Source organism: Stomoxys calcitrans, chromosome 2 (genome assembly GCF_963082655.1).
Source record: "Stomoxys calcitrans chromosome 2, idStoCalc2.1, whole genome shotgun sequence".
Classification (NCBI taxonomy): Eukaryota; Metazoa; Arthropoda; class Insecta; order Diptera; family Muscidae; genus Stomoxys; species Stomoxys calcitrans.
This window is the reverse complement of record NC_081553.1, coordinates 158,404,323-158,429,022: the sequence shown is the minus strand read 5'-3', so window position 1 is coordinate 158,429,022 and position 24,700 is coordinate 158,404,323. Positions and strand designations below refer to the sequence as shown.

At 39.3% G+C, this 24,700-nt stretch overlaps 1 protein-coding gene across 1 annotated transcript in view; it reads left to right on the top strand.

Moving 5' to 3' along the window:
• The window catches only part of LOC106084242 (cytochrome P450 307a1), a 62,308-nt gene extending 45,513 nt beyond the window's left edge, over positions 1–16,795 (top strand). The window contains exon 2 of the mRNA XM_013247803.2: positions 15,498–16,795. Within this exon, the coding sequence (XP_013103257.1) occupies positions 15,498–16,795 (1,298 nt within the window). The remainder of the gene's footprint in view (positions 1–15,497) is intronic.
• The last annotated feature ends 7,905 nt before the right edge of the window (positions 16,796–24,700 follow it).

Below are 24,700 nucleotides of genomic sequence, written 5' to 3'. Positions count from 1 at the left end.
TGACGAAATTAGTATACCCCCATCCTATGGTGGAGGTTATAAAAATCAAAAAAAAAATTTTGATTTTTCAGCCATGCCTGTGGGTCATGTATTCATGAGAAGCTTACCATGATGTGCCATGTAAACGGGCCTTGAGGCAGGCTTTGCGGCTATGAGACTTATGACTTAAGAGTCGACTGTTCATTAATCATATGATTTTTGTTACATTTGTGTGTTCAGTGTAAGAACGGCACTGTTCTAATTTTTACATGTCAATGGTGGAAAGCACAACACCCGTTAAGCTTGATTAATTTTGATTTTGTTTGACGCTGTCGGCTACAAATCACATTTTGGTTTTTTTCTTTAATTAGATTGGAGTAATTGTGGTGTTGTATCGCTTATATACAGCATTTTAGTATCAAATTTGGCACTTTTTTTGGACGATGCCACTTGTGTTCCACCTTTTTTATTTTGATACTAAATGCCGTACTTGTTCAAAAATACAACAATGTAGCGATTATCTATTGTTTGTCGTCCAAAAAACGCATATAAATGTTAAACTTTTCGAAAAGTTTAAAAGCCAAAACACCCACATCTATTTGAGGGGAAAACAACATGCTACGGTCTGATGCCACCACTATTGAGCTTGAAAAGCTTAAAATTGTTCGTAATAGGTTCCAATTCCGAGATACGATTTTTTTTTTCAAGAAACGAAATGAAAACACGTCCTCTCCACTCAACGGTTACTATTTCAGGAACCCGACGACGGAGCCATCAACGAGTTTCTCGAGATTAGGAAGACTAGGATGGATGAAGATCCTAATGCTTAAACATCAGGCAGTACAGTGGATATGCAGAGATCCTAATATTAAAACATCATGCAGTGCAGTGACGGGAAACTCAATGCAGCTTAAAGAACAGGGGGCCATCACGCACTTCCAAGAAGCCTATCTAATGGAGGACCAATGATTGTGTCATCCAGAAACAACCTGAGCGAGACAGCTACTCAAAGATTCATATTGCTTTAATTCCGGTGTCATGGACCCGGAACAATGATTCTGGACTGAACCATATCAACTACCCATTACTCTATGCTGGTACCAGTGTTAGCCGACTGAGGACCTGCTTTATTTGTCATAAAAATTTAAATTATTTATTTTTCCCAGAGTTGTCAACGTCGGATGTATGAGTGGTGAGACAGGGAGACGGTGGAGCATACCTAGCTTCACTTTATCTGCCTTTCGACTCTCCGACACCGCCGCATACGTCGGAGCTGCAGCGGTTGGTGAGGAAAGCACAACAGACAGGAAATGAGATACTAATAGAGTGTGATGTGAACATTGATAAGCGGAGCCAAGCCCTGGCAGAATTCTTGAATACGAACAACCTAAAAACTACTAACGACCTTTCGTAATAAGTTGAAAACAAACTGGCCAAAATTCGGAAGACTACTTAGAAGAAGACTGCTATGGCGATGGGAGAATAGATTGAAGATGGGAGAGTGGTTTGAGGTTGGCAGCAGCTCATACCATCGCGGTGTTGTCGAGGCGACGATTGGAAACCAGGAAGGAAGGGAAGAGGTTTCCAATCGGATACATGGTCGAGTGCGAGGAACTGCTGCCAGCGGCACAGTCTTGGACTGACGGAACCCTTGTATTGCCATCTGGAAGATCATGTTATACGGATGGATCAAAGCTAGGGGACAGTATGGGTCTGGGAGTCTACATTGAGAACCCAGGGACTGAGATCTGTTTTAGACTGCCTGACCATAATACGGTCCTGGAGGCGGAGATCCGGGTGATCACGGAATGCGTGAGGATGTCCAGTGTGAACATCGAGAAGGAGATTAACGCTTCCTCTGAGGATGGCACAATCCGCATCGTTTGGGTGCCGGGTCATAACGGAGTAAGGGGGAATGAAAGGGCAGACGATTTGGCAGTGAAGGCCAGAGGATTCCTGTCAATAAACTTGGTTAACCCGAAGCCTTTCGGGTCGAAGCAGTCCGATTTAGGGGTGTAGTCGACGAACTCGCATCCTATGGGGTGATCCAGATCGTGAGAGGACGAGGCTATGGGAAGTAAGAAGGAGGTCAGTATAGCTTTCGGTATCATAACTGGATACATAGAACTACGAGCTCACTTATGCAAAATCGGTGCGGCAAGTGATATATAGCATGTGAGGAAGATGATGAGACGTTGGAGCATTTCTTATGTCATTATCCGGCTTACACGGTTAAAAAAACCCGGTACTTAGGTTGGGACACAATACCAGACATGAACCAATTTAGGGGAGTGGTATGTGGAAAATTGCAAATTTTTGTTTTCTTCAAAATGATTTAATAAAATTCAGTTATAGTTTAATGAATCGAAAATGTTGCATATAAAATTAATAAAAAAAATTATAAACTATTATTATGCAGATATTAAGAGGAACAAAAGAGAAAATTTGGAATAAGCGCGTAGAATCGCGCTCGCAATTTTAAATTGAAGACGATTTTTCGCCTGGGGCGCTTTTTACTTCAACAGGCTTCTTCTAAATTTTCTCTTATGTGCCCTTTAATTCCTGCATAGTTCTTATAATTTTAGTACTTAAACATTTCCCATATTCAAAATTTAATACGAGTTTAAGCAACTGCTTTTAACCACAGGCAGGAGCGACTGATAATGGTGCATCAACTAAAAAATGCCTTATTTTATTTAGGGGTTATTTAATTTTCGGGTTTGGGGGTTATTTTTTAGTGTCTTGAAAAGGTCACAAAAGTAATAAAAAACACAATTTTATCCATAAGCAGCGAAAAGCAGCATTTGATCTATAAACTTTCAAGAAATCATGATGAGTTTTCTATGCGTTCTGATTTTACATCTGCTCAAACTTATACGTCATTTAAATATTTAATTTTTTTTCGATTTTACACTAAGTATATAATTCATATTTGGAATTTTTGCTTAAGTACTCTCAAATCCGGATTTATTTAAAAATCCTGTATTTTGGGATACAAACTGCTTACAAAATTCACCAAAATTTTCCTGAATCGTGTTTCGAAATCCGATTCTTCAGTCTATAGTTTGCGGGTTAGAAACCAAAAATTGTAAAAGGTGTTTGCTTTCGATGTCCATGCAAATGGCGATAACACACACAATAAAGCAACAAACAGTATTACACGCACAACTCTTATTTTTTTTTGATTTTTTTTTTGGTTTCTATCCCACATAACTTTTGACTGCAGAATGGAATATCAAAAGATGAAAAAGTCAAAAATTTTGTAAGCAATCTGAATCTGCGCATAATATATAACGATCGGTATACAAATGTCTTCTTCTGCAAATGACATCTCTGGAGAAATTTTATAACCGAGATTTGCAAATTGCGAATAAAATTAAGGGATAAAGTTACATCTATATACATGGTTAGGTTAGGTCAAAGTGGCAGTCTGCCTTCAGACTCACTTAGACGCTTTCGTCCGTTGTGATACCACAGGAACAGCAGAAGGAAAATACCTTCTAGTTCAAATCAGACAGGTTCTCAAAGAATTGAGAACCTAAAGTGAAATTTCTTCTAACTGCTAGTGCGGGACACACACACAGAATGTGTTCTATAGTCTATTCTTTTTCGATGTCAAGTTTTCCGATTAAACAGTGACAGCAAAGCGGTAGACCTCTTCAAGCCAAGATTAGGCCACATAGTTTTGAAATGATCACAGCACTCTCTTTGTAACCATCTATCATTCGTTGTCCTTAGGGCCTGTTCCTGAAAACTGAGCATACATGTCGCTAGAGGCACGACCACAGATTCCAGTTTCCCTGGAATGTGTTAGGTAGTTACTTGTCTCGCAAGCTCGTCCGCTTTACAATTCCCTGGAATATCTCTGTGTTCCTGCACCCAGAACAGGCGAATTTTTAACTGTTCAGACATCAAGTTGAGAGATCTGCGACAGTCGAGGGCGGTTTTTATGCTCAGAAATACGTTCTCCAGAGATTTAATGGCTGCCTGGCTGTCTCAGAAGATATAAATGCCAATCGTTATGACATTATATTTTAGCCATTCCACCACTTAATTAATTGCAAGGATCTCCGTTTGTAACCTTTTCGATATGACCAGTTCTAGATCTTTAGAGTACACCCCAAAGCCCACCTGGTCGTTTAGTTTGGAACCATCCGTATAGAAGTCTATGTAACTTCTGTTGCCAAGGATATCGTAGTTCCAATCGGTTCTGTCATGTAGGTGTGTAATCCACACTGGTTGAAACATCGGACATTGTATCAAGGATAAAAAAGTGTCCGCAGCCGCCACATGACCAAAGAGAAAACTCGCTTAGCCCCACGGCAGTGTTCGCAGCAATTTGTCTAGCCACATTGTCCAGAGGCATTAGATATAGCGTTAAATTCTATGCATCAGGTGGTGTCGTTCTCAGTGCGGCTGTGATGCACAAACAAGCCATCCTTTGGATCCGGTAAAGTATTGAGCAGTAGGTGGATTTTTGAAGCGCCGTCCATCACACAACAACACCATATACAATAGCATTAGGGGTCGGACAACTGCAGTATATACCCAATGCATGACGCGCGGTCTAAGCCCCCAACTTTTGCCAATGGCTATCTTGCAGGTGTATAGGGGTATATACATGCTTGAAAATATATTTGAAAGGATATTTTAATTATTTGAATAAAATAAAATAAAAAAACAAGTAAGATCGTGGTATCTACCATGGATACCCTCTACCATGGATCGCATTTGTCGAGTTCTATGCGCGGTATCTCTTTTTAGGCAAACGAACAATATTGAATAAGAACTGTTATGCTATTGGAGCTATACCAAGTTATAGTATAGTCCCGACTATAAATAAATGCTGAACATTGTAAAAGTCATTGTGTAATATTCCAGTTCATTCGGGGGCTCAAGAAGCAAAATCGGGAAATAGGTTTATATGGGAGCTGTATCAAGCTATTGCTCGATTTAGACCATATTAGACACGTATGTTGAAGGTCATGAGAGAAGCCGTTGTACAAATCGGATGAGAATTGCGCCCCTCCCTCCTACCTCCCACATCGGTTTATATGGCAGCTATATCAGGTTCTATACCGATGTACTCCATACTTAGCACAGTTATTGAAAGTCATAACAGAACACCACGTGCAAAATTTTAATCAAATCGGACGAGAATTGCACTCTCTAGAGGCTCAAGAAATCAAGACCCAAGATCGGTTTATATGGCAGCTATATCAGGTTATGGACCGATTTGAACCATAATTAGCGCAGTTGTTGGGAGTAATACCAAAACACCACGTGCAAAACTTCAATCAATCGGACGAGAATTGCACCCTCTAGAGGCTCAAGAAATCAAGACCCAAGACCGGTTTATATGGCAGCTATATCCAAACATGGACCAATTTGAACCATAATTAGCGCAGTTGTTAAGAATGATACCAAAACACTACGTGCAAAATTTCAATCAAATCGGACGAGAATTGAGCCCTCTAGAGGCTCAAGAAGTCAAGACCCAAGATCGGTTTATATGGCAGCTATATCTAAACATGGACCGTTTTGGCCCATTTACATTCCCAACCGACATACACTAATAAAAAGTATTTGTGCAAAATTTCAAGCGGCTAGCTTTACTCCTTCGAAAGTTAGAGTGCTTTCGACAGACAAACGGACGGATGGACGGACGGACAGACGAACGGGCATGGCTAGATCGACTTAAAATGACATGACGATCATGAATATATATACTTTATGGGGTTTCAGACGCATATTTCGAGGTGTTACAAACAGAATGACGAAATTAGTATACCCCCATCCTATGGTGGAGGGTATAAAATAAATAAAGAGCTTGAGTAGCTACCCAGCAAAAACTCTCATTGCTAAATAACCAGAAAGGTAAACTCATTCAAAAACTAATAACTATTTATTTTTAGGCATCGTTTCTAATTACTTTTACATGGCGTTGTCCTAGGAGGACATACCTTCCGCACAAGCATACCAAGTACTTATATCTAAGCATACTATTGGGTTACCCAAAAAGTAATTGCGGATTTTTTGAAAGAAAGTAAGTGCATTTTTTATAAAACTTAGAATGAACTTTAATCAAATAAACTTTTTTCTAAAGCAAGTTTAAAGTAACAGCTGATAACTGACAGAAGAAAAAATGCAATTACAGAGTCACAACCTGTGAAAAAATTTGTCAACGCCGACTATATGAAAAATCCGCAATTACTTTTTGGGCAACCCAATAGTTGTCAAAAAATAATGACGTATTATCTTAGTTGAACGTTGCTAAAAAATAACTACTTAAACTCAAACATGTTCTCGCCTATTCCACCGCCACGTTCTCAATGCTCAGTTTTTTTGAAGAAGACAAATTTTGTATGAATAATTCAAATTATAAATGAAAATAAAATTTTACCTTCATCGCAGCCGAGAGTTGAACCAAGAATTACATCAAACTGAACTCACTACTCTAATTTGTTCATTGGAATGGAATTTTCAGATCTAAAGATATCAATGAAACGATTTCAACTTTTTATACTGTGCTACTTGACTTTATTTCTTGTCCCTAAAACTACTTTTTGCAACGCATCTGGTCCTCCATGGAATACAACCAATCTTTCTAGGCTGAAGAACAAGAAGAATAAATGATATAAAAGGTTTAAACGCTCAGGGTCAACGCCTGACTTTTCGATGTATTCATTAACAAGATTGGCGTATGGTAGTTATTTGAATAAAATTAGAAATCAATTGAAATCAAATCCTAAGTCCTTCTACAAATTTGTGAATTCAAAGCGCCGTTGTAATAGTTTACAGAACTTTCTTAGATATAAAGCTAAAGTAGCTGATAATGATTCAGGCATTGCCGACATTTTGCAGACTTTTTTAGCACTACCTACTCAGATAATTATTATGATTTATGTGGAACATATCCATACACAATCAACAATTCAGCTTTTATAGACGTGTCTGGGATTGGCGAAAACGTAGTACTTAAAAATTTAAGGTCACTGAAGATAATTTTTAATCCCGGTCTAGATGGAATTCCATCGAACATTTTAAAGCATTGCGCTCTCGAACTTTCGTATCCCCTTTGTACACTTTTCAACAGTTCTTTAAACCTTGGATATCTGCCGGAATTGTGGAGCAATCTTATATAAGACCGTTATTTAAAGCTGGAAATCGCAATGAGGTATCTAATTACAGGAGCATTTCAATTTTGAATGCTATTCCGAAACTATTAGAGAAAATTCTGACTGACACTATTTCACATCAAGTCTCTTCTATATTGTCTCCCTACCAACAGGGGTTCCGGAAATCGAAATCGACGATAACAAATATTTTAGAATTTACTTGTTTGGTCAACGATGGCTTTAGGGAACGCTACCAAACGGATACTATATATACCGATTTTAGTAGAGCATATGATGAAGTCAACCACAACCTTCTGTTAAGAAAAATAGACCTTATTGGTTTCAGTCCATCTTTACTAAAGTGGATCTGATCATATACGACTGGACGTACTCAAAGAGTTAAATTGGGTACTGCAGTTTCCAAATCAATTGTTGTCTCTTCAAGTGTTCCACAGGGAAGCCATCTTGGCCCTGTGCTGTTTTGTTTGTTCATAAATGATCTCCCTTATAATTTAAAGCACTCGAATATTTTGATGTATGCAGATGATGTAAAGATCTTCAGATCAACGAGAGACTCTGATGAACAGTGTTATCTTCAGTATGACCTTGATACTCTTTACGAATGGTGCAACCAGAACTTAATGCAACTTAATATTTTCAAATGCAAACATATATCATTTTAAAGAATAACCTCTCTTAAAACTAGCTACTTTTTGGGTTCCAATTAACTTGAAAGATTAAAGACCTTGGATTTCTTCTAGATCAACGCTTAAACTTCCTTCAACACATCTCAATGGTTGTAAACAAAGCACGTAGTGCTCTTGGCTTTATGAAACGCTGGAGTAAAGAACTTAACGATTTCTCTGTAACGAAAAACTTATATACGTCGCTAGTTGGAAGAAATCTCGAGTACGGTTCAGTGGTATGGGATCTGTACTACAATATTCATTCTGATTTGATAGAATCGGTTCAAAAACAATTTCTACTATTTTGTCTCCGTCGAAATGCGTGGGACAGAAGTTCATTACCTTCGTATGAGTACCGATTAAATCTTATAAAGCTTCCTACATTAAAAAGTCGTAGAACCATGCTAAACATTACGTTTTTGACTAAATTAATTCATGGTCCAATATAGATCTTTTGAGTGGAATTTTCTTTAACGTTCCTATCAGACCTACCAGATATTTTGATCTTTTGAAAATTTCTTATTATAAAACCAACTATGCCAATAATGATCCTTTTCGGCACCTATGTTATCAATTTAATCAACTGAAAGATATAATAGATCTATCTGAGAATCGAGAAAGTTAAAAAATGAAAATTATATTACTTTTTAAATTCTTAGGTTAATACATTTGTAAATATATTGTTATTAGTCTGTAAGGGTATTTATTATCTATGGACGTAAATAAAAAAAAGAAAAAAAGAACCTTCCGTTTTCAAAGCAGGCGCTCTACGCATTCATCCACATTACTATTCTTTGAATAAGACACTATTTTCTCATTTCAATATTAGCTAACAACTTCATTTCTATTTTATCAAAGATGGCCATGCTTTTGTATTTATGTGTGACATATTTTATTTATAGACACAATATTCTAACACATGGGAGTGATTTTAGTAGTTTTGTGGCACAGATCGTACATCAGAAGATTTGCAATACAAAGGTCCCGAGTTAGAATCTCGGATCAGCAAAATGGTTTTAAAATTTTTTGTTTCTTTAAAATTACGCCCACAGCATGCGGAACAATTAACGGATTTGTGGGGACGTAGAAAATATTAAAATTAATTAACTCGCCAATAAAATGGAGGTCCCTTATCATTGAGCTTAAACTTGTAACGGACGGCACTCATGAGTATGAGATAATTTTGCCCGCAGTTTCTTAATAGTATATTTATATCCACCACCGAAGGATAGGTGTCATTCCGTTTGCAACGCAGCGAAATATCCATTTCCGAACCTATAAAGAATATATGTATATATTCTTGATTGTCGTAAAAATCTAAGACGATCTAGCCATGTCCGTCCGTCTGTCTGTTGAAATCAATCTACAGTCTTTAAAAATAGAGAAATTTTGCACAGAATCTTTTTTTGTCCATAGGCAGGTTAAGTTCGAAGATGGGCTATATCGGACTACATCTTGATATAGCCCCCATATAGACCGATCCGCCGATTTAAGGTCTTAGGCCCATAAAAGCCACATTTATTATCCGATTTTGCTGATTCGAACCTGGACCCAGATCGGTCCAGGTTTGGATATAGCTGCCATATAGACCGATCTCTCGATTTAAAGTCTTGGCTCACAAAGACGCTCGATTTGGCAACGTGCCGTAATAAACTTGGTTGTCCCGAAGCCTTTCGGGTCAACGCATTCTGAGTTAGGAGCGTGGGCGACGAACGCTGTGGGATAGCGAAGCGGTTGGTAGAACGACAAAAATGAGATCTGGATTGTGAGAAGGCGTGATTGTCACTGAAAGGAATTAAGGCGGAGGTCAAACTAGCTTTCGGTATCAAAACGGGACCTTAGGGACGAGTTCACTTATGCAATATCTGTGAGGGAATTGTTAGCATGTGGGGAGGATGATTAGACTTTGGCTAACAGACACCGGCTCTTAGGTGGAGACATAATACCTGACATGAACCAACTCAGGGATGTGGCATGGATTTTGTAATTAGTACAGGATTCCAGACCTCGATTCTCTTTTTCGATGTTATTTTCAATATATTCTTATTGATTATAAATTCGATTGTGCATATGGAAAAGGATGCCAAGTTCAATTTAATATTTTACGTAACTCAATTCAAGCTCTAATCTTTTCCAATTATAAGCAGACCTCTTTTAGAGTTTATTTGGATTTACTTCGATGTTATGATACACAATTGTATTAAAAAGCCTTCCATCACACACATTGGTCTTGAAAAAGCCTTCCATTTTCGCAAAACCCCATTATGGTTGTGTTCTATAATCTGCTGTATTCATTATGCTATTAATAAAATAAAAAATTACTTATGGGAGTTGTTGTTTTCTCACATTTAAATGCTTCTTTAGAAGGGATATTTCTTTGTAGCGTAAATATTACCAAACCATATCTCTTTTTTTTTATGAAAGTACTATATACTGCAGTGCCGCGGAAATTGTGTGGAAATGACATCTATCCAGTACAACGAAATTCTGGATAACATACCAGTGCAGGCTTATGTATAGCATCTGTCATGTTTTTCACAATTTAGTGTGGCCACCTGCAGAAATAACTCTATTGTGAATGGTAAATTAAATTTTAAAGCTATAATTTGCAAAAGTACGTGCACAAACCTTAGTATATTTTGTGTTGGACTTTTATGCCCTCAAGTGATTTGCTAATTTCATTTATAAATATTATGTACTTTTTCTGCGTATAGTATTGACACGTTGCCAATCGGTGTTACCATCTGATGTCAAATGAACAGAAACAATTTTTGCGTCCTTCACGGTACTTATGTATCTTGTACCTGATAGCCATTTGTCTGTTGCTTTAATGAGTTTTTTCATTGGTCATACCAGCATTTTTGTACTGAAGGCGAAACTTTAAAGATCTTCACTCTACGAGTTAACCATCCGCACTCGACCGAGCTGTTCAACATACTGACTGCCTTTTGCTTGGTCAAAAAAAGGAAATATTTTTGTGTATTACAATGTGCCTATATCAGTGACGAACACACAATTGCAAGTATGTGCATGCGCATGTGCTTGCTTTGGATTATTTTCTCGTGTACATGCACAATAATATGTAACAGTGTGAGTATTTATACACTGGTTTAAAAAAGCCAAGTTAGTTATGTTCAATAAAGCTGCGTTTATGGCTAATGCTCGATATTTTGAAGAGAAACGTTACCCAGTTACAATAAAGGAAAATCTTCGTATTAAAAGTACTTTGTTTGACGTAAAAATGTCCCATTTATTTTTTTGCGAGTAAACTGACGGACGGGTGGTTCTGGCTAAATCTACTTGGAATGTCAGAACGAGCAACAATATATTAACTTTATAGGGTCTTATATAGAGCTTTCAAAATATCGGTGCTATCGATATTTTATTTTGTTCAATGATTTCTCCCATGACTTCCAACTGACTTTATTAAATTTGGTTTTATTCGGTGTGTGTATTGAAATATATTGGGTTGCCCAAAAAGTAATTGCGGATTTTTCATATAGTCGGCGTTGACAAATTTTTTCACAGCTTGTGACTCTGTAATTGCTTTCTTTATTCTGTCAGTTATCAGCTATTACTTTTAGCTTGCTTTAGAAAAAAAGTGTAAAAAAAGTATATTTGATTAAAGTTCATTCTAAGTTTTATTAAAAATGCATTTACTTTCTTTTAAAAAATCCGCAATTACTTTTTGGGCAACCAATATAAGTGGTGAGAAACTAAAGATAATATCGATATTGTTAGAAATATCAAGTGGTGCAATAATCGATAGTTTGCCAGCTCTTAAGATATAATAGCACGTCTGCACTGCGTTTTTGGGGATTTAAGCGACATGGGTCAGGTTGAAAATAGGGCGTATATATTAGTTTGCCCAATACCACTATAGACATACACCTAAGCCAGTAACAGGCTTGTTGTGCGCTCTAAAAACTATAAAGTAGCCTCGTAAAAGAAAATCTAAGAGAATCTAAGTAAGGAATTCCGTGCTACTTACAAAATCCTTAATTGTTTTCAATAACAATCCCCCAAGTTGGTTCATGTCTGGTATTGCGTCTCCACCTAAATGCCGATATCTGTTAGACGCGAAAGCCAGGTTAACCAAGTTTATTGACGGCAGTCCTCTGGCCTTCACCGCCAAATCGTCTGCCCTTTCATTCCCGGTTACTCCGCCATGGCTTGGAACCCAAACGATGCGGATCGTGCGTTAATCTCCTTCTTACACTGCTCGTGACCTTACCGTCCTGATTGTTACTGCCCTCATTGAAATTTTACTGCCAGTAAAGATGTTCACCACTTCTCGCATTCCATGATCGCCCAGATCTCCGCCTGCAGGGCCGTATTATGGTCAGGAAGTCTAAAGCAGATCTCAGGCCCACTCTGTCCTCTAGCTTTAATGCATCCGTGTAACATTATCTTCCAGATGACAATACGATGGCAGCAGTGCCTCGTACTCTACTTCAAGGTTCATCTTAGGTATCCGATCGGAAACCACTTAACTTCCTTCCAGGTTTCCTATCGTCGCCTCGATTATACCGCGATGGTATAAGCTGTTCCCATCCTCAATCCATTCTCCCATCACCTTAAGTCTTATAGCCGCAGTGGCCGCCTCACACTTAATCTGTGCGACAATGGGTCGGATATCTAGCACAGTCTCCAGTGCCCTAGTGAGCTTGGTCCTCAACATGTTCTCTGAACCTGTTGTATGGTCCTTATGTTACACTTTTTCTCCATAGCAGTCCACCAAACTACTTAGGCGTAAATAAGTATTGGTCTAATCACGCTCCTGTAGACCCAGTGGACTATCCTCGGATTCAGGCCCCATTTCGAGCCTACGGCCCGTCTACATAGTGCCCAACATCTGTCAGCTTTCTCAGTACGCTCCTGAATGTGACACTTCCACTAAGTTTCTTATCGAAGATCCTTAGGAGTGATTTGACCTTGTCAGCTTTCGAAATCGTTTTATTGAGGAAACGTGGTGCGTCAAATTGGCCCACCTTCGTCTTCATCGTGTTCTTTGGGTTCGTTCGGATCCTTACCAGACGGGTTCAAATCCCTCCTCAGTCAGCATCCATCGTAGGTCATTTATGGTGGTCACCCATAAGAGTGGCGATAAAATGCCCCCTTGTGGCGTGCCTTGTGTCACTTTCTCCCTCCCAATTTATCTACCTGTTCCTTAGCATATGGTTCATCCAGTCTTTAAGGATTGGATCAATGTGTCGGTGCGCACATTGTTAAACGCCTCCTCGATGTCAATGCAAACCCGCAATGTGTAGGTCTTGTCATCGAAGGATTCTTCCTTTGATGTCGCATAACTTGCCTTGCCGTGCTTAGGTATAAACACCACCCGTGCCTCCTGCCAGGCTTTCGGAGTATATGCAAGTCCTGGGCACGCTGTGAGAATACTGGCCAGGTGAGACGCCAGATAGTGTGCCTCTTTCTGTAGCAACGCCGGAAATTTTCCATCAGGTATGGGTATCTTAAATGGTTTGAAGCTCCTCAAGGATACCTTCACCATAAATTCCGTAATTATTCAGCTTCTATCAACGTCATTATTCCAAGATTCCGGTGTCTCCGTGAGTACCGTCGTATCCTGTGGAAAATGCGTTTTCATTAAAAGCCTCAACATGTCCTCTACTCTACTCCTCTACTAAAGTTTCAGTTTGGACATGGGGTTTTTGAGGGAAACTTTTTATCTTGACGGCGTCATTAACGCTATCGACCTGTTCGCAGAAAAGCTTCCAAGAGGCACGTTTTGCCGCTCTGGAAATCTTACTGTATTCCTTGAGCCGTGTGTAATACACATCCCAAAAACTTCCTCTTTTTTACGACGTGCTTTGTTAAAAAGTCTTCGGACCTCTTTCCCAATATTGCGAATCTCCCCGGTCATCCAGGGTTTTTCTTGGGCTGATTTCCTTTCCCGAAGGGGACAACTATCTTCTAAGGACTGCACCAGTGCAGTTGCAATCCTGTTGACATTTTCGTCAATGTTTTCTATGCTTAAACAATCTAAATTATTTTGCCCAAGTCTTCTTCTGAGTGGGCTTCCGAATTTTGTCCAGTTGGTTTTCAACTTTTTCCGGAAGCTTATCGGATTAGGCCTTGGCCGGGTTATAGCGATGATCAGAGAAAAAGTGTTCCATGGAGACCCTCCAATCCTGAACCTCATCGATTAGGTTTTCCGAACATATCGTCACATCTACAATAATACCTCTTCCCTTATCTAATTAACAAAGGTAGCTGTGTTGCCAATATTAAGTGTTATAAGGCCATTAGTATTCAATAATTTTGCCAGGGTTTGGCCCCGCTTATTATTGTTGGTACTACCCCACGAAATGTGGTGAGCATCGCACCCTATTAATACCTCATTGCCTGTCTGTTTTTATTTCCCCAAAAGCGGTTGCAGCTCCGACTTGTGGCGGTGTCGGATAGTCGAAATGCAGATAAAGTGATGTCAGGTATGCTCCACCATCTCCCCATCTAACCACTGTTGCATCCGACGTTGACAACTCTGGGGAAAATATATAATTCAAATTTGTATGACAAATGACGCAGGTCCTCGGCCGACTACCAGTTTCAGCATAGATTAATTGTTAGTTGATATGGTTCAGCCCAGAAACTTTGTTCCTGGTAGTCAATGGCTACTGAATTAAGGCAATATGAATCTTGCCCTTGCTGATTTTCTTCATCAGAGTGTGTGTTGCAGTCTCACTCCGGTGGAGTTTTACCTATCCACCAGTAAATGGGCATTTTTGGAGTAGGTGATGATCTCATCGTCTGCTCCCTGTTCTTTAGACTGCATTGACTTTCCTGTCACTGCATTGCCTAATGTCGTCGTATTAGGTTCTTTGCCTATCTAAGTCTTTCGACTCTTTATAAAGTCGGTAATTGTTCCATCGTCGGGTCCCTGTTCGTTAGGCTGTATTGAGTTGTCATTCCCTGTACTGCCTGATGTTTCAATACTAGGATCTTTGCCTATCTCAGCCTTCCAAATCTTAAGTAAATGGTGTTCTTGGTAGCAGATGATGGTACCATCATCGGCTCCCTATTCGTTAGGCTGCATTGAGACTCCTATCGATGCGCTGACTAATATTTCAATATTAGGATCTTTACCTATCCCAGTATTCCGAATCTTGAAGTCGGTGATGGGTCCGTCGTCGGGTCCCTGTTTGTTAGGCTGTGTTGGGTCTCTCGCACTGCCTGACTTTTTAGTATTAGGATCTCCGCTTGTCCTAGTCTTCCCATTATTGAGACAGCGAGCTATGGGGTCGCCGTCAGCCCCCTGTTTGTAAGGCCGTATTGAGGCACGTGACACTGCATGAATACTTCAGTTGTATATTTTGGTACTTTTATAGATTATTCAGCTATGAAATTGGCTTTATTTGGGATTTCAAAAATAAATCCTTCAAAAATGGGATTTATTTTTGTATGGTAAAACCTGCAAAAAACACAGGATTTAGCACTTAAACCTCGAAAAGACCATAAATCCGGATTTAGTGGCCAATGTGAACGTACTTTTAGTTAGTATTCACTGGGAGATAAACTTACACAGTAGGTTGATATTCACATTAATATTCAATATAAAAAGTACAAAGCAGTTGCTTACATGCATGCGTTCATTACATCATATTTGTGGCTAACAACTTTTCTATTAATTAATAATGTTCAGAATATTGTTCCAATCTTGTTTTCTTTTATTATATTTTGTTTTATTTTCTAGCATTGGCACTAAGCGATTGGTCCTCTCTCCAACAAAAACGGCGAAATCTAGCTCGCCGACACTGTTCCCCAAGAAATTCCTCGCTCCTTTTTACAAAAATGTCAAATGTCGCATGTTACGAGGTCTGCGTTTTTATGAATGCACTGCGAGAAAGACTAAGCCCCCACGGTGAGTGCGAAATCAAATCTCTTATACAGCAAACGAGCGCTAATATGTTCCTTCAATACATGTGCTCAATTCGTTTCGATTATAATGATAATGATTTTAAGAAAGTTGTGGAGTGCTTCGACGAAATATTCTGGGATATTAACAAGGGATATGCACTTGATTTTTTGCCATGGTTGGCGCCGTTTTACAAAAAGCATCTAAATACAATAGTCGGTTGGTCTACAGCAATACGAAAATTTATTATCGAACGTATTATAAGTCAACGTGAACACATGATTGATGTGAGCGAACCTGAGCAGGATTTTGCGGATGCTTTACTTAAAAATTCGATAGAAGATAAAAGTGTTTCCAGGGATACTATTATATACATGCTGGAAGACTTCATTGGTGGACATTCGGCGATTGGAAACTTGTTAATGGCAGCTTTTGCTCACATTGTTCACAATCAAGATGTTGCAAAAAAAATTCAAGCAGAAGCCGATGAAATATCCTCCCACGGAAGAAGAATAATAAATATTTATGACATGGAAAAAATGCCATACACAATGGCTACTATATCTGAAGTGTTAAGATTTTCATCATCACCAATTGTACCCCATGTTGCTACAGAAGACACAGTTGTCGCCGGTTATGGAATCACTAAGGATACAATTGTTATCATCAACAATTATAAATTGAATAGGTCTGCCCAATATTGGGAAAATCCAGATTTCTTCCAGCCGGAAAGGTTTTTGGAGAATACCAACATTGAAAAATCAGAAATGGTTGCAAAGAGAAGAAATTCGGAAGGCTCAGATTCTGGAATTGAGTTCGATAAAGAGGACTTGGCTGTTTTTAAAAAGAATTCAACAAAACATCGTTCATCCACGCAAATAAGTAACATGAGTTCAAGCAAACGAACGCCTCGACTGAAAAAAAACATTCCACATTTTCTCCCATTCGGCATTGGTAAACGGACATGTATCGGTCAAAGCTTAGTACGCGGCTTTGGTTTTGTTCTACTTGCCAATATCCTGCAAAGATTCAATGTAAGCTCGTGCAATTTGTCTTCTGTTGAAACTATTCCCGCCTGCATTGCACTTCCTCCTAAAACTTTCTCATTGCAATTTAGATTTCGTAACATATACTGAAAGCTATTAACATAACATGATCCAATTTCATGCTGAATTATCAAATAAATTATTCTTTATAGCCTATTGAAAATGGTTGTCTATAAGACTGTCTTCCCATACTCTTCGTTACTTTTATCAGTATATAATGAATCATGTGTGAACGAAGCCTCTTGTATTTAATGGAATAAGTTCATAAAATGAATTAAAAAATTAATTCCGTTTAGGTTGTCAATTTTAATATAATTTGAAAAAATTTAGCATAAAACAAGGAAAAATTGCAAGTGTTATATAAATTTTACAACTCTTAAGTTTCTGGCAAATAGTTTATAAACTTAACTTTGAAAAGTAATTTGACTAAACCAAAACCAATATTCAATAAGTAAAAAAATCCTTTGGTAGACAAAGCTTTCACTAGGTTAGGTTAGGTTTAAGTGGCAGTCTGCGATCAGACTCACTTAGACGTTTTCGTCCATTGTGATACCACAGGAACAGAAGAAGGAAGATACCTTCTAGTTCCTACCGCTGAACCATCCAGATCGCTTTAAGAAGCCCAATAACTTGCGAATGTTCACATCCGCTAAACCAGACAAGTTCTCAAAGAAATGAGAACCTAAAGTGGAACTCCTTCTGACTGCTAGTGCGGGACACACACATAGTCTATAGTCTCTTCTCCTTCGATGTCCTCACAGCTTCTGAAAAAGTCGTTGCTGGCAGCCTTCAGTCCGCCAGCATGTTTTCCGATTAGACAGTGACCTGTCATGACGGACACAATGGCTGAGACGTCTTTTCTAGCCAATGACAGAAAAGCAGTAGACCTCTTCAAGTCAAGATTAGGCCACACAGCCTCCTCTTAGTGACCATCTATCATTCGCTGTCCTTCGGGCCTGATTCTGAAAACATAGCTTACATGTCGCTAGAGGCATACCCACAGATTTCAGTATCCCTGGAATGTATAGGGTAGTTCCAAGTCTCGCCAGCTCGTCCGCTTAACAATTCCCTGCGGTATCTCTGTGGCCCGGTACCCAGACCAGTTGAATTTCGAGCTGTTCAGCCATCTCATTGAGAGATCTGCGACAGTCGAGGGCAGTTTTTGTGTTCAGAAATACGTTCTCCAGAGAGGTTTTGTGTTCAGAAATACGTTCTCTGGCTGTCGGAGAAGATATTTATGCCAATCGTCGTTATGACATAATATCTAAGCCATTCCACCACTTCCTTAATTACAAGGATCTCCGATTGATACATACTACAGTGGTCGGGTAACCTTTTCGATATGACCAGTTCTAGATCTTTAGAGTACACCCCAAAGCCCACCTGGTCGTTTAGTTTGTAACCATCCGTATAGAAGTCGATGTTCTATCAGGAATAGTGGTACAGTACTCTCAATCAAAAAGCGGCTCAGGTAAGGTGTAATCCACACTGCCTGGAACATAGAATACGCCATTGCACAGTTTCTATAGCCGCCACATGAACAATGAGTTTTCGCTGCAATTTGGACAACCACAATGTCCAGAGGCATTAGATGTATCATTAAATTCAGTGCATCAGATTGTGTCGTCCACAGTACGGCTGTGATGCACAAACAAGCCATTTTTTGGATCTGGTTAAGTATAGAGCAGTAGGTGGACTTTTAAAGCGCCGTCGACCAGACCGCAACACCATATAGCATTATAGGTCTTACAACTGCAATAAATACCCAATGCATGTCTCGCTGTCTAAACCCCCCAACTTTTGCTAATGGATCTCTTGTATAAGGCAAGAGTTGCCTTTCTTGCCCTTTGATGCCTAGAAACTCCAATTCCTTCATGATTGACGTCGGTTTTATATTAATGAAATCACCTTCAATATCAAGAAATGCTACCATTGTATATTCCTTGACAGTGAAAGAACCTTCTATGTAGCCGACTAGGTAGTGCAGCGCTATTTCAGTGGATTGCCTTTACTATATGCATGCAAGAATACAAGGTCTGTGTCTCCCATTCCCCATACCCTTGAGAGAAGTTTAAGTCCCGGAATTCTTAGTCCACGAACCATTCCTCTACACAACCATGGTTCCTGTATAAGAACCACGTAAAATTCCCCTGCTATCAGGAGGACCTTTAGTGACGCCGAAGCGGCCTTACAATCGTGGAGATTTATTTGTAGAAACTGGACCATAGTCAGGATTCAGAACTTTCACCACTATTGTGTTAGCCTCATCTTCTGACTCCACCAGGAGTTCATCCTCACAAGATTCGTTAGAACTTGTCATGATGAGCTTTTGTACGCATCCAGGGTCAGATGAGAAAGCTGTCGAACCACTCTTCCTCAGTATTGATGTAGGTTCCCAGCGGCGAAAGACAGTAGCCGTTCTCTAAAATACTATTCAAAGTTGGCCTTACAAGAGAGCTTTAACACATACATATTCCGTGACAACTGCTCAGAATATGGCTAAATGAATGAGATGTAATACATTAGTCTCTTTAATTTGATTTTTATACCCTACACCACTGTGGTAAAGGGTATTTTAACTTTGTGCATTTGTATGCAACTCTAATAAGCTACACCATTGATAGGCTTAGAATCATTTCCAGATTCGATTAAGCTATGTCCGTCTGTCGAAATCACGATAGCGCTTGAAAATGTTCACCCATATAGACTGATCCCCATTTTTGAGATATTAAGCCCCTAGAGTCCTCAATTTACATCCGATTTGTCAAAAATTTGGCACAAGTACTCCTGTTTTGAATTCCAACATCTGTGCCATGTATGATTCAAATCGGTCTTAATACAGATGTAGCCCCCATATTGACCGACCCACGGATTTGACTTCTTGAGCACCTTGAAGCCTCAGTTTTCACCTGACTTGGTTGAAATTTGGCACAACGACGTCTGTCCCGACTTCCAAAATTTGTGCCATAAATGACCCGTATCGGTATACTGATATAGCCACTATTAACCGACCCCGGATCAGCCTCAATTTTCACCTCATTTGGGTAAAGACTACCGGCCTCTGTGCCAAGTATGTTAAGACTTTAATCCTCTGTGCCACGTATAATCTGAATGGCTCTATATACTGATATAAGCCCCCTAAACATCGCAATCAACTACTGATTTAATTGTTGCAAAATAATTCAAATATGACATGAATTTGTAAAGGTAGAATGTTAGCGGAATCCATGCTGGTGGGTATCCAACTTTCGTTTTAAGTGAAATTAAAAAAAAAAAAACAAAATATCACTTTAACTGGTGTATTTTAGTTATTTTTATGAAAAATTGGAAAACCCCCTCGAATTCTCAAAACTCAAAGCCCAGACCCCTGATTTGGGTTATGATGTTTTACTTTATATGTTCGCTAAACTCATGCAAAATATTCTTGGAACCAAACAATATTTGTAGCCTCCGCAATTAATTTAGTAAAAAAATGGAGATTTGGCAACCATCTTTGCAAAATTGCTATCTTGGGCTATTTTTTCCTTTGTCGATTAAGGACTTTTTACTCTTACTCTTACTCAATTGCGTTTTCAGAAAATTGGAATTTCTTTCTTATTTTTGTGCTTGCACACTGTGCCGAATATCATAGAAATCGCATGAAAAATAATTTTATAGACTCAACGCTCTATATCGGGATATACGGCAAAACAAAAAAGTGTAGAGGTCTACTAAAACTCATTGTTTTAAATTTCATCGAAATCGGATAAATAATGCTCCTTTTATGGGCTCAATACCATATATCGGGAGATAGATCTATACAGCAGCTTTATTCATATATGTTCCGATCTGGACCACATTCAACAAAAAGGTGAAGAGATCTACTAAAACTCACTGTTTCAAATTTCATCGAAATCGGTTAAAAAATACTCTTCATGGGTTCAATACTCTTCACATGAAGGATATGTTGGATGTAAGTACAACCCAAACACAAAGAGTGAGAGTAAATCCAAATTCATAACTACTTGGCAGGATAAGGCAAGGACGATGCTGTTTGTTCTAAAAAAAAGACAATTTGTTTTGTTTGCCTTTAGCGGCTTACATTATAAACAAGTTTTTGGCTGAGTTGAGCGCATCTGACTAGCAAATGGGAGGACCCATGTTCACACCAAACTGGCGGCAATAGGTAAATGTAGCACTTATATGGAAAATTGGTAAAAAATAAGAGTTTAATAAAAAACAACAACATTAAATGCAAAATAAACAAAAAAAAAAGAATCCGAGTAAATTTTTTTTTGTAATTTTTGAAATTTTAAAAATGAAGATATAGAGGCCTAATTTCAGAGGTATTTTAGAAGGCATTATTTATGCACTCTTTCAACAGGCCTTATAAAGTACTAATAGTAGAACTGAAAGGTGATGCCCTATTCACCAATGACACGCCGAGTAAATTTGGAAGCGAGCGCGTATGTCTTTGGAATGCCTCCAGATTTCTTTGCAAGCATTATAAAAGCTTGCTGCACACCTCTTTTAGCCGCTGGGTCGTTGGAGATTGCAAATGGTCCATATCGGTTCAGTCTCGGATATAGCTCCCATATGAAGTGGTCCTTCGATTTGACTTTTTGAGCTTCTAGGAGCTGCAGTTATTAACCGATTGAGATGAAATTTTGCACATAGTGTTCCGTTACATTACATCCGAGAACCGTGGCAAATATGGTCCAAATGGGTGTATAACCTGGTGTAGCTCCTATATAAATCGATCTCCTGATTTGACATCTCAAGCCCCTGGAATCCTCAATTTTTATCCGATGGGGCTGAAATTTTGTACATAATGTGCAAACCCATTATGTAAAATTTTAGCAGTTTGGTGGGTTCCCAAGATTCGGCCGGCCGAACTTAGCATGATTGTTAATGCAGTCATTCCAAATGTAACACCGCCAAATATTGAACTGAGCTATAAAGTATATATATATTCTTGATCTTGATATTCTGAGTCGATCAAGCCATGTCCGTCTGTCCGTCTGTTGAAATCACGAAAGCGTTCTAACAAATACAGATGTCCGCTTGAAGTTTTGCAAAATTTTGCAAATGTGTCATATCGGTTCAGTTTCGGCCGGCCGAACTTAGCATGATTGCTAACGCAGTCATTCCAATTGTAACACCGCCAAATATTGAACTGAGCTATAAAGTATATATATATTCTTGATCTTGATATTCTGAGTCGATCAAGCCATGTCCGTCTGTCCGTCTGTTGAAATCACGAAAGCGTTCTAACAAATACAGATGTCCGCTTGAAGTTTTGCAAAATTTTGCAAATGTGTCATATGGGTTCAGATTTGGATATAGCTTCTTGAGCTCCTAGAGACCTCAATTTTCATCCGATTTAGCTGAAATTTGGCAAAAGGATTTGGGTTTTGACCGCCAATATCAGTGCCGAGTATGATCCGAATCGGTCAATACACTGGTATTCCACCATATAAACCGATTCCTGGGTTTGACTTTTTGAGCCTCTGGAAGCCTTAATATTCATCCGATTTGGCTAAAATTTGACACAAACACCGAATCGGTCCGTATACTGATAAAGCCCTCTGTAAACGATACTCGGATTCGACATCTTGAATTCCTGGGGGCCTCAATTTTCATTTGATTTGGCGGAAATTAGACACAGATACTTTTGCTATGAATTCCAACGTTCGTTACGTGTCAAGTATCGGTCTATATACTAATGTAGACCCTTTAAATTCCAATTCCCCGATATGACTACTTGAGACCATAGCTGCCGCCGCAAACAATTCCCGATTTGATTGTTGTAAAATAAGTCAAATACGAACTGATTTAATAAAAACAAATTTTTGGTGGAATCCAAGGTGGTGAGTATTCAAGATTCGGCTTAGCCGATCTAAGCACGTGTTTAGATTCTTTTTCGATGTTATTATACATAATTAAATTTTAAGCCTCTCATCCATTTTTGAACAACTTATGGTTTTGTATTGCTTTGTGATCTGCTCTATTTCTTGTGCTATAAGTAAAGCAAAAATTATTTATGGGAGTTGTAGTTTTCACAATTTTTGGTATACACCAAACAATTTACGGCCTCAACAAATTTCCTGATGTGTTTTCGTGTGCCTGAAGCCATTTGTCTGTTGCTTTAATGGTCCTTGTTGTTCTTAAAGTAACCGTTTAGTGGAGCGTACGTGTTTTCAATTCGCTCCTCGAAAAAAATATCCGTATCTCGGAATAGGTACCTATTACGAACAATTTTAAAGCCTCTCAGGAGTAGGCTCAAAATGGTCTTTAAAGACCTAACAGCTGTGGCGATGGCTTCAAACCGTACTTAAAGGTGGTATTTTCGATTCCAATTCAGACTTCGACAGTGTCAATGCAATCGGGCGAAAGTGCAGGATGCTGGGAGGGATAGATCTGACGTTCCAGGCACTTCTTCGGAAGCTGGGAAGAGATATCCCGAAGAGCATATTACTGCTAAAATGCTGCAAAAGAAGAAGAGCTCTCCCCGCTTTCAAGTACTCTGGGAAGACCAAGTCAGCCCTCACGCAATGGAGATTCCAGACAGTGTCAGTGCGGAATAGCAACGAATGATGCCCGCACGGACCCTGAGTCTTTATGGAGCACTGTGACTTCCAAAAGAACTACACAGCCATCATGGAAGGGGAAGATGGTCTCTGAAGAAGGCAAGGAGCCGCCTTCTTACGCCAGAGAGGCAAAGAAGGACAACAGAGATGAGATGACTTATGCAGCCATCAATATCGGCAGTGCATCCGGTAGGATTCCACCAGATCATCGGTCTCAAGTGGAGGATCTGGTTAATGAGCGGATTTTCGAACATGAGTGGAACTCTGAAGAGGGTCCATCCATACAAATGATGACCTGCGAGTGTAGAGGGGACATCTTTGCGTCAGCAGAATGTATTGATACCGTCAAAAAGATCGTCGGAAGTATCTACACTCACTGTGGCGCAAAGTACGACCTGCAAAGAAAAATGGACATCCCCCAGCTCACAAAGGTAACGGTCTTCATCAAGGATGAGAGCGGTGTATTTGCTACGGAACGCATGATGGAAGTCTGAAACAAGCAAAACGAAGAGTTGGCCGTGGACAAATGGGAGGTCTTCCACAGGGAGGAGAAGGAAGAAGGAACTCTCCTTGTGGTGGGCATTGATCAAGTCTCCGTGACAAGTTTGGCTAAGGCTTAAAGCATGGCGTACTACGGGACCAAGGCCGTCTTTTTCATGATAAGGAAGACTGGGACATGCAAATATCCTCAGGCGGTGGAGCTGCAGCTCACTCAATATCACCTAACGAACAGGGGCCTACGACGAGACAATATTGAGAAAACTAGGATAAGCTAAGATCTTAATATTAAAACAACAGGTTGTGCAGGGGAGAGAGACCCAAGACTGCTTAACGACTAACTTAAAGATTGGAAAGACTAGAAAAGGTAAAAATCTTAATTTGAAGCATCAGGCAGTGCATTTACGGAAATCTTAATGCAGCCTAGCGAACAGGGAGCCGACGATGAGACCATCACCCACTCCCAATAAACCCATTTATTGGAAAAACTAGTAAAGGTAAAAAATCCTAATATTGAAACATCAGGCAGCGCATTTATGGAAATCTCAATGCAGCCTACCGAACAGGGAGCCGACGATGAAACCATCACCCACTCCCAATAAACTCATTTATTGGAGGACCAATGATTAAGGTCACCCAGATAAACCTCCAATGGAGCGAGACTGCTACACATGCTCTAATGAAGAAAATCAGCTAGGGCAAAATATTCCATCAAATCCAAGCCATAGACTTTTTTGTTATTTTATTGTTTTTATACCCACCACCGAAGGATGGGGGTATATTCATTTTGTCATTCCGTTTGCAACACATCGAAATATCCATTTCCGACCCTATAAAGTATATATATTCTTGATCAGCGTAAAAATCTAAGACGATCTAGCCATGTCCGTCCGTCTGTCTGTTGAAATCACGCTACAGTCTTTAAAAA